General features: G+C 28.7%; 1 protein-coding gene across 1 annotated transcript; it reads left to right on the forward strand.

Moving 5' to 3' along the window:
- Window positions 1-208: 208 nt before the first annotated feature.
- Window positions 209-9,596, forward strand: LOC113394346 (cysteine-rich venom protein TEL1-like). The gene is made up of 6 exons (XM_026631626.2): window positions 209-461; window positions 2,638-2,747; window positions 2,820-2,953; window positions 3,333-3,478; window positions 5,977-6,171; window positions 9,260-9,596. Exons 2-6 carry the CDS (start codon window positions 2,657-2,659, stop codon window positions 9,486-9,488), a joined length of 795 nt encoding a protein of 264 aa, XP_026487411.2. The 5' UTR covers window positions 209-461; window positions 2,638-2,656; the 3' UTR covers window positions 9,489-9,596.
- The last annotated feature ends 473 nt before the right edge of the window (window positions 9,597-10,069 follow it).

Below are 10,069 nucleotides of genomic sequence, written 5' to 3' on the forward strand. Positions count from 1 at the left end.
TATTATAAACAAATATTACGTTTTACAAATTGTTTAAATACTTTATAAATCATTATAGATATTAAAATAAATACCTGTATTGTCTACTTGTATATTAATTAAATAAGTAATTTTATTAAATATCTAGTACTGTGTCAAAATTTGATGATTCTAAGCATTGTTTGAAGATAAATTTTATACGAAGGATCATTTTGCAGCAATTCGCTGTACGGCTAGTCGGTATTCATTTATTTCAATTCCGTCGTCCGCGAGACGCGGTGGCCAGTTAAACGATTTTAACGATAGATATTATATAATGCTAGTACCGAGATTATTATTATTTATTAAATAATAAATATCATTTCTTACGTTTTAAAATTAATAGTGTGATGAACTCTACGTGTTCTTGCCAGTGGTAGTAAAAGAGCTTGATTTCAAACGTAGACAATTATATTGGGCGATCATCAATTAGTTATAGTCAGGTGAGGTATCAAATTTCTGTTGTTTTGTTTTTTATCTTTCTAAATAGATTAATTTACCTAATGAATCGTATCTGGCGTGGTTTTTTAAAGGTACCGTCTTAAACATTTATAAGAAGTTTATTATTTTCATGTTCAAAGAACTTTCTATATTTTTTGTGTCGGTTTTAGTTTTATATTAATAAATACAAGCTATTGTAGTTTAGCGTTGCTAATGAGGTAAATAAGCAGTACAGCTGATAACGAGATATGCTCATTTCTACTATGTAAAGACAGGAATTGACTAGGTGTTCATATTAACTATAACATAGTGCGTATAGTATATTTATTTCACATAATTATGTATATATAAATATATATGTATGTTTAATTTTTTTTATTTAAACATTTTCATATAAATTTATTTATTTTTATGGACATGGAGCTGAGATATTTACTTGATAGTGTTTAATTATTAGTAATTAACGTAAATTCATTAATATATTATAAAGAGTTTAAGAAATTTTTTAATTTCCAAATTCGAAATAACGAATTTTTATTGTTGAGTTTTTGATGTTTCGGGTCTTTATTTTATAATATTCAAAAACCTTACGTATACACATAATTTAGTTTGTGTTAATTAAATTTCGCAATTAAACTTTAAACCAGTTCTAAGAAAGATATAACTTAAATTAAGAATACATTTTTGGCGCTGGTGGGAATGTAATGTATTTTAATAATTTATATGGTTTACTGCGTGGAGCTCTTATAGTTTGTTTATGAATGATTTATATTTTCAAAGGACTTTAATAGAAGTTTAATTTTTTTTTTAAATAAAGACATTTTGAATGGGTTTCACTTGATGATATTATCTTTTAGATATTAGTATTGTAATATAAATTATGTTCTAGTTATTTGTTGATTGATTTACGTCGTATCTTGTATTTATTTATTTTTAATTTGTACTGATTGTTTTCCGGGTAAAGGTAAATTAATAAAAAATAAATTAAATTAAAATGAGACGGTAATTTAAAAAAAAAGTAGAGATTGTTCAAAGATAATATGTATGTATTATAACGAATTCATACACAAATCATTTGCTATGTGACCTCCATAACCCTTTTCTTCGTCTTAATTATGAAACGAACGAATCAGTGGCACGTAATGAAAAAAAAAAAGTAAATCTGATTATCCTTTGACATAGCTCGTTAACCTGCTTTTCAGAATAAACTAAAGTAGACATATCCGTCGGTCTCCTGTCCAAGTTATTGACGTTTAAGGTCAACATTGTGGGAAATAAATAGTAAATAAAGAACGTGATGCGAACCAATTTCCTTCATATCAAAGCTTTGCTGCGAATAACAAGTAGGCGCTATTTATACAAAAGCTATTTCAATCAATGTTATATTAATAAAAGGGACTTCGTTAATATGACTGTTTTTACAAATTAACCAAATTTACCCGATACATATCCACGTATGTCTTAAAGTTGTGAGCGTTTCGTTATGTTGAATTTTTTATGCCAGTTTTTAAAGCCTACTGAAAGATTTAACCCAATCAATAAAAAAAAATGTTTTATCTGTCAAGAAATTATTATTAAAATTATTATTCTGGAGGATGTTTGCAGTGTGAAACTCCCGTGCCTCGGAAAGTACAAAAAGCCGTTGGTCCTGCTCCTGTCGGATTATGAAAAATCGAATAGAATGCCCCTATATTTGCGCACTAATTTGTACTCTATGTATAACCACGGCCGTATTATTATTTTTAGGCAGTTTAAGCAAGTGCTGCAAAGCCGATCAAAAATTAGGAATAAGGCTTTAAATAATAATCATTGTTAATGAAATTGTTGAACCCAAATATTGCTCTTATTTGAATAGAGTAATGCCATATCTTTATCATAAAGATAAAAAATCGTAATTATGAATAAAATTGAACTTTGGTTGCTAGAAGGGCAACTGGCCCCGAGATGTACATTACCTTTAGGCTCCGATATGGTTAATCTGGCCATGACTATAATATTTCCTGCGGTTGGTTAGTCTTCCTTGAAACGGCCGTCGTGGTGAAATCGGTCAGGAGGCGTCATTTAACAAGCTTGTATCTCATCAGTGGCGTTAAATTAGGAAGTTAGATTATTTTCTGTTTAATTTTCATCAGAAATACTTATATTCGTTTACTAATCATTATCTTTTTCTGATTTAAGGTTAAATATTCAAACAATAATGGTTTCCGGAGTTGTTTTTTGGCTGTTTTTGTTTTTCTTTTGCAACGTCATAATACAATTGCATAGTGTTAAGCCATGGAGTGAAAAACGTAAGCAGGTTATTTTAAATTTGTTTCTTTTACATTTTAAGGTAAACTTATTTAGTGATAATAAAATTTCAGAACTTTTTCCCTCAAGCAAGATTCCAGAAGATGGTTTAAGCCCACGTCGATCTGTAGTAAGGCGGAAAATTGTCTTGTACCACAATTTCTTCCGTACAAAAGTCCGTCCGACCGCTTCTAACATGCTTTTAATGGTGAGTGAATTAGTGGACAAAAGTTATATAATTACTTTGAACAATATTTTTTTAGTAAGGACAGTAATGGACTGCATCCATATATAGCATAATGCTTATATGTATATTTTCATTAGTCAGGTCAAAATATATATAGCGTTTTAAAAATAAAAATATGTCCATAGACAATCCAATAAATTGCTAAAAGCAAATGTGCCCAAAAAAGTATAATTATGTTTTTTTTTTCAATAAATTACAAGATTTGTCCTATCTTATTATTTGTATATAGACCAAAAATATTTAAATACACACGTTCATTAAAACGCACCTTATTAGTTGAAATTGAATTATTTTTCTTCGCGCTTATTAGTTAAGATAAGAAAGAAATAATAATTCGCAGTCGTGGCATCCACTCGCTGCTCAACAAGCTCAGAATTATGCAGACAAGTGCATTTTCTTACGTCACAACGACGCCAGTGAAAACACTGTACCGCATTTAGGTAGCTGTGGTCAAAATCTTTTTGTATCATCACAAAAGACACCTTGGTGAGTACCTTTTACACTTACCAGATCTTAAACTATCACATACATTCAAATAAATCGTGGTTTGCTACCGCGAGGTTCCGGTATAGTAGACTAGAGTTCCATCTCAATTTATAGGAGACCGTAAGAGCCGATTAAGAATATTGTTATAGTGCATCGAACAGCCAAAAATAAATGGGATTATCGTAAACAAGCAACGGCAATAATATAAGGGCATCAATGTAGGCTTTTCTTTCTGTGCCTTGTCAAAGCATATATTTACAAAAAAGTACTAATCTTATGTAGGCAGGTAACAGGAGCTTTATGTTTGTTCCTTGTATTACTAGCACGTACATCAAGTTTCTAGAAAAAAAAATGTTTTTACGAATACTACGTTCTATAATAAACGAGTAATCGCAGAAATTACGTTTTCACATCGGACTATACTAGCGGCAAGATACGATGGCCGTTTTGACACATTAAAAAAGTGATGTGAAATGTAAATTTATTATCGATATAATATATTCAAATCTTTTTTTTTTTGCAAGTAATTTAATTCAAGTTTTTGTTGCAAGTAGTATCTGATTAAAAAGGTTTAATAAAAATAAATATAAAATAAGTTAAAGTAATATATTCGAACGAAATCAATTTAAATCAAAAATTGGAATTAGAATGAATAACTTTATAAACACATTACATACAAGAAATAGGTTACTCTAACGACCGGAAATTCTCTTTCGTCTTTCCCATGTAATGATGTAGGTACGTTCTGTTGCCCGTTCTGAATACTAATATTATTTCTATTATCATTTTCTACAATAAACATATATAAATAAAATAAAATAAAATAAATAATTTATAAAATAGATAAAATATTTACTGTCAACACAAATATAACACCGACTACGAGGTCGAGTGTGAGAGTGTGACGTACACGTTTACGCAAAAAAAAAAAAAATTATCTTCGCGGTACCCTAATATTTGTAGTTTAGAAATCACATTCGATAAATTTTATGACTAACTGCACGTCACTATTGACAATAAAGAACAACAAATTGGTCCTTTGATGTAATTATTTATTAAATACGAAACTTCATGAGCGGGCAAACGTCAAAACGGCCATCATAGCGTGCCGCTACTATAATTACAAAATCATTGGGGTCTAATAATATATATTATTTAACATATATTATTTATCATCTGTATTTTATAATTAGCTCAGTCTTATTAATCTTGTAGTGTTGTAGATCTATTTACTCACGAAGGCGAGTACATTCACGCTAAACAGTATGAGTGAGGCTCGTGCCATCAATAAGTAAAAAAAAAAAATCATATGTATTAATGCACGCCGATAATAATTTAACATAGAGTGGCGCTGATTGAACAGATCTTTAACCTATAATTGAAGGAGCACAATGTTTTTGTACAGTATTATTAGCTATGTGATATGTACCTTTTGTTTGGAGTCTCATCATATAAATAAAAACATCTCACGGCTGACTTGAGAAAAAAAAACCAATATTTTCATATTAAACCTTATTATGCTTGATGCAAAACTAGCAACGAGATGATAAATTATAATGTTTGTTTATTCTTACATCTTTTTTGCTAATATTCCGCGTTTCCTCACCTGACCGTTGTATTTTGTTCATTCGTCACGATCTTTTAACCCTACCGTGAAGATAATAAGGAATTCGTGAATGTGTAATTAAATATTTCACGTACTGACATCGTAATAATTGCTTGCCCTTTATATTATTATTTTGATATTATATGTTCATTCGATTTGAAACATTCATTTCAAAATATATACTTAGGATGAATGTAAATATTAGATATTATATTTTATTTTAATAATTTGGCTATAGAACAAGATCTCCCTCGCCTATATTCGATTCGATATTAAAAAAATCCTTATGACCTATCCCACTATTTGAATTTGATTCGATTCCTTCGAGCTATTTGAGCCTATATATGTATTTATAAAACGACGTACCCTAAGTCTTTTCACCTTTTAAACGTCCTGGGTCCAAATCCAGTACATCGGAAAGCACGTCAAAGTCCTTTCTAAACTTTCTTCGAACGTCTCGAATCGGTTTATCACAGTGAAACAATAGAGTATGCACCTGTAAATAAATATAATATAATACGGACAAAAAATATGTTAATTAGTAGTTCTTTTCGTAAAATAATTGTTCCAATTGACAATGGAATCATTCAGTTGCACGTACGGTGTTTCTGTTCGTTCCGTCAAGATATAAATTAGATAGCTAAGTATAATGTTTTGTGCCTGATGATTAATTCATTGAATTCGCATTGTGTCTGTGCAAAGGAATTTCCTAGAAAATTTAAAATACAAAGCTCTATAATTATCGCGAAATATAAACGATTCTAAGCTTTATTTCCAAAGAACCATGATTCATAATACGGCTGAGCTCACGTAAGCCTTTCATATATTCAATAAACCGTTTTAAGGAAAGTAACAACTAAACATTATTTTATGAAACAATTATATTTTCCAGGTTTTTCGCCATAAAGAACTGGTTTCTGGAGTACAAGAACTTCACGTATGGTACACCCATAACCGATATAAAAGCCGTAGGCCATTACACTCAGATGGTTTGGGCTACAAGCCATAAGGTTGGTTGCGGTGTGGCCCACTGCTCTGGAGGACCATGGGGCCAATTTTACAATTACGTTTGTCATTATTGTCCTACGTACGTATCTACATCTTACTATTTATTATCTACGTTTAAGAATTAACAATTTTTTATATCTACGGTGTTCTGAAGATATATGATTAAATTAGTCTAAAATAGTTTAAATTGTGAGGTAAAATCTCTTATTTTTGATTAGTAGGAACAAGCGTGTTATTTGCTAAATGTCGTTTTATTTTTACTTTAAAATATTATAGTTTATATCCATGTATTAGAGCGACATAATAACAGTTTTCAAAGAGTTATTTATTAAAAATAGACTAAGTTATAAATATGTAAATCCTAATTTTTTTTATTTTATTATGGAAGTAAGATTTAAGTAAAAATTAAATTTAACAATAAATTTACCACGATAACAATCGTACGTAAGGTTTATTATTAACGTAAATTACAATATACTTCCTTTTATATTATGTTACACTTCTTTTATAACGTTTAGTAACTAACTATATAAATCTTGAAAATAGGTCTATTCAAAATCAATTTTATTTGCTGTAAAATAATATACTATATTAATATACTTAAATATTAATTAAATACTTATTTATACTAATAACTAAGTAGAATAACACAAAGAACACTTGGTTTTTCTGTTTGTTTGCTAACTACTGAATTGTACGTCGGTTTTTGATATATGTCGCTTCCGCCATTATTTAGAATACTATGGGTATTATTATTCGACAGCCTAAAACACATTTATATTTCTTTTACAGTTTTATGAAATTTGTAACTTTTGTTTACAAAATGCTACCCGTGCGATGCCGGGGCGGGTTGTTAGTTATAAACTTACAACAAAGACGAATCTAATTTGTATTTTATTTCTAGTTTGACGATACAATATAATATATTAAATTTGCCTTTCGTTGCATGCATACAAATAAGGAACATACAAACATATGTATAATAATGGTATTTGTGGTTAATGGTTAGAAGCATGTTTTGAATTATCTATGAAGATTGACTCTTTGTTTTTATACATACAATCAGTATATCGTGTGTCGATCTAACGATTCATTTCATTTCTAATAATATTATACTTTAATTAACTTAGAAATAAAACAATGTATACAGTTGTAAAATTGCGTTAGTTGTTTTGACCTCTTTAAATATGCTTAAGCAAACATCGTTTCATAGTATTGGAACAGATGTTTCATTTTAAACGAATGAACATTTTAATAATAATTAACAGATATTAATGACTACTTATAAATATATATTTTTTATTTTATTTACTAGGTGTTAGGTATAAAAATATTCTATGTCCTTCCTTGGAATTTTAACTTTGCTTCATGCCAAATTTTATCAAATTCGGTTCAGCGGCTTGACCGTGAAAGAGTAACAGACAGACAGTTATTTTTGGATTTATAATATTAACTATAGAATTCATAACACACACATACACAAATTAGGCAAACTTGCTACAACATTACCTGTCAGTATATCTGGTAAGGGCAAAAATAGACAAAATTATAATTACGAAAAAAAAAAACAGACATAAATGTTTGTAAGTATACACATATTTATTTATTTAAAACGTTACACCATCAACCATATATATCGTGTAGTGCGATAATAACTTAATTATTAAATAAATAAAGGTAACAATTTAAATTAAATACTCACTGAGTAAATTAAACAGATAATATAAAATATATTGTCAAATTGACAAAAATATCAAAGAACCAAATAATAAATTATAGCTTTATGGTAAACCTAGTAACTTATTATAATCATGTATTAATATTTTTAATATTTAAACAATTTTAATTTTAAACAAATTCACTTTATTTTATTTAAGAAATTGAATAAATCGAATTCGATTTATGAATTTGGACTCGTATTTTATTCCGCAGATATATTTGTGTGACATTATAATAGATCAATAAAATTGACGAATTCTCATTATAAAAAACTATAAAAATATTTTTTTATACGAATATTTTTTTCAGCTAAAGCTTTACAGAAACAAATAGGTCCTCTAGTCAAACTTATTTGAATTCTGTACCTAGATTGAGTTTACACGTACTGATGTCACGTCTAGGTCATTTCATTGTTTTATTTGAGATAACATCTCATTGTGTAAGCAAGCTTGCAAGTTCACAACACAGGATAAACTTTTTGACTCAATTAGTCAACAATTTTGTACGTAAACTGGGCAACATTTTGATTAGTTATTCTTTTTATCTTAACTCGCATTAACTAATTTTGTTTTTGTTTGAATTGATTACTTGCGTTTTGTAAAAATAGCTTACGATACTAGTATCATCTCTCTAGAGAGATTTTGCCTAATGTAAACTATATGTACCAATATTTAAATATTATTATTAAAAACAGACCAAACTATATCAAAAATAAAATAAATATATTACTGAAAGCTATTATTCTCTACCAGCCAACCATAGGATGTTTACGTTTGTAGATGTATTACACAAAAAAAAAAAAAAATTTAAGAAAAAAAAATCTCATACAATATAATATTATACGAGTTATAAAAAGTAAAATCAATTATTGAAGCCAGATTTTATAGAAGACGCATTTAAAAAGTAGCCTATGTCGTTTCTTAGAGTTCAAGCTTGCTTAATACCAAATTTCATCAAATTTGGTTCTGTCTTTCTAGTTATATATTATTAATCAAACATGTAATGAATAATATATTAGAATAATATATATTATAATAATAGGTCCATTATGATTTTTGATGTCGAAAATAAACAATATAATGAATATCTAAAATTATTATCCGTGGTCAAATTTTATTACTGAATAATTTCAAGGCATATGATTGAATTTAAAATACTTTGTAACTGTTGATGTAGAAAATCTAAAACCAATATATCTCTCTCGATAAGCGGACCTCGGACTTGGACCATTTAGCCAACCTTGGGATACTATAGAACTTAATCTTCTACACTTTAGGCTGTTAGTCTTCTAAATACAATTTAATTTTTCATCATTCGCCTGTAATGTAACAATCTAAGACTTTTTTCATCCTTAAGGTTGCATGAAAGATATAGTATATATATAAGTATTGTGTCTGTATTCTAAAAAGTCTCACTGAAGTTAAATAAAATCTGTTATATATTTACAGGGGCAACTACGATACCATCATTCACTACCCATATAAAGCAGGGCCGCATTGTGGAGATTGTCCAAACCACTGCATTTCAGGCAATCTGTGCACGAACTACTGTCCAGTGAAAGACTATTTCTCAAACTGTGATTCATTAAGCAAAGTAATCGATATGTGCTCCCAAGGGTATTGCAATGCAACATGCACGTGTAACTCAGGAAAAATATATAAAAATTATCCTTGGTAGCTTTGTTGAAAATATTTCGTAAATGTAATCCATTTGTTATTGTCATAAATAAAAATGTATAAACAATACCGTGTTAAATTGTGTATAAATGTAATAAATTATCAAGTATGTTTTTTTTTTAACATTATTTTGTACATAAACTTTATTTTACATTAACAGCTAAAAGCAAAATTAAGATTTATAGAACATTTTATAAGAAAAATTGAAACTCTATATCTTTTACACGATAAAGTTCAAAGCGAAATGATACATATCATATGAGTTTCAGTTTTCTGATTGAACTGATTACTTATTTTTAAATGATATATGTAGCCCTTACCTTAACTTAAGGCATTTATAAATGTTCATTGCCCCGCTAACTCGCACGGCTTACTCTGGCTATTTACCTATATTTTGATGTGATTTTCAAATGTGAAACTTATCATAAACGTAAATGTTATTTTAGTTTAATACATATTATTATTGTATACAACACATGTTTTCTTTGAAGAGAAGGGTCCATGGTTCTCGAACACAGCAGGTGAGTCAGCAGGTGGGGTGATTGTTGGTGCGGAACCAAGCATTACGAGCGACGGTCTCTT

The sequence above is a fragment of the Vanessa tameamea genome, chromosome 4 (assembly GCF_037043105.1).
Source record: "Vanessa tameamea isolate UH-Manoa-2023 chromosome 4, ilVanTame1 primary haplotype, whole genome shotgun sequence".
NCBI classification, from domain to species: domain Eukaryota; kingdom Metazoa; phylum Arthropoda; class Insecta; order Lepidoptera; family Nymphalidae; genus Vanessa; species Vanessa tameamea.

Excerpts from the sequence above, each read along its gene's own strand:
- LOC113394346 (XM_026631626.2), top strand. The coding sequence starts at position 2,657 with ATGGTTTCCGGAGTTGTTTTTTGGCTGTTTTTGTTTTTCTTTTGCAAC. Across the intron at positions 2,748-2,819 it reads TAAGCCATGGAGTGAAAAAC|AACTTTTTCCCTCAAGCAAG; the intron begins GTAAGCAGGTTA and ends ATAAAATTTCAG. Across the intron at positions 2,954-3,332 it reads CTTCTAACATGCTTTTAATG|TCGTGGCATCCACTCGCTGC; the intron begins GTGAGTGAATTA and ends AATAATTCGCAG.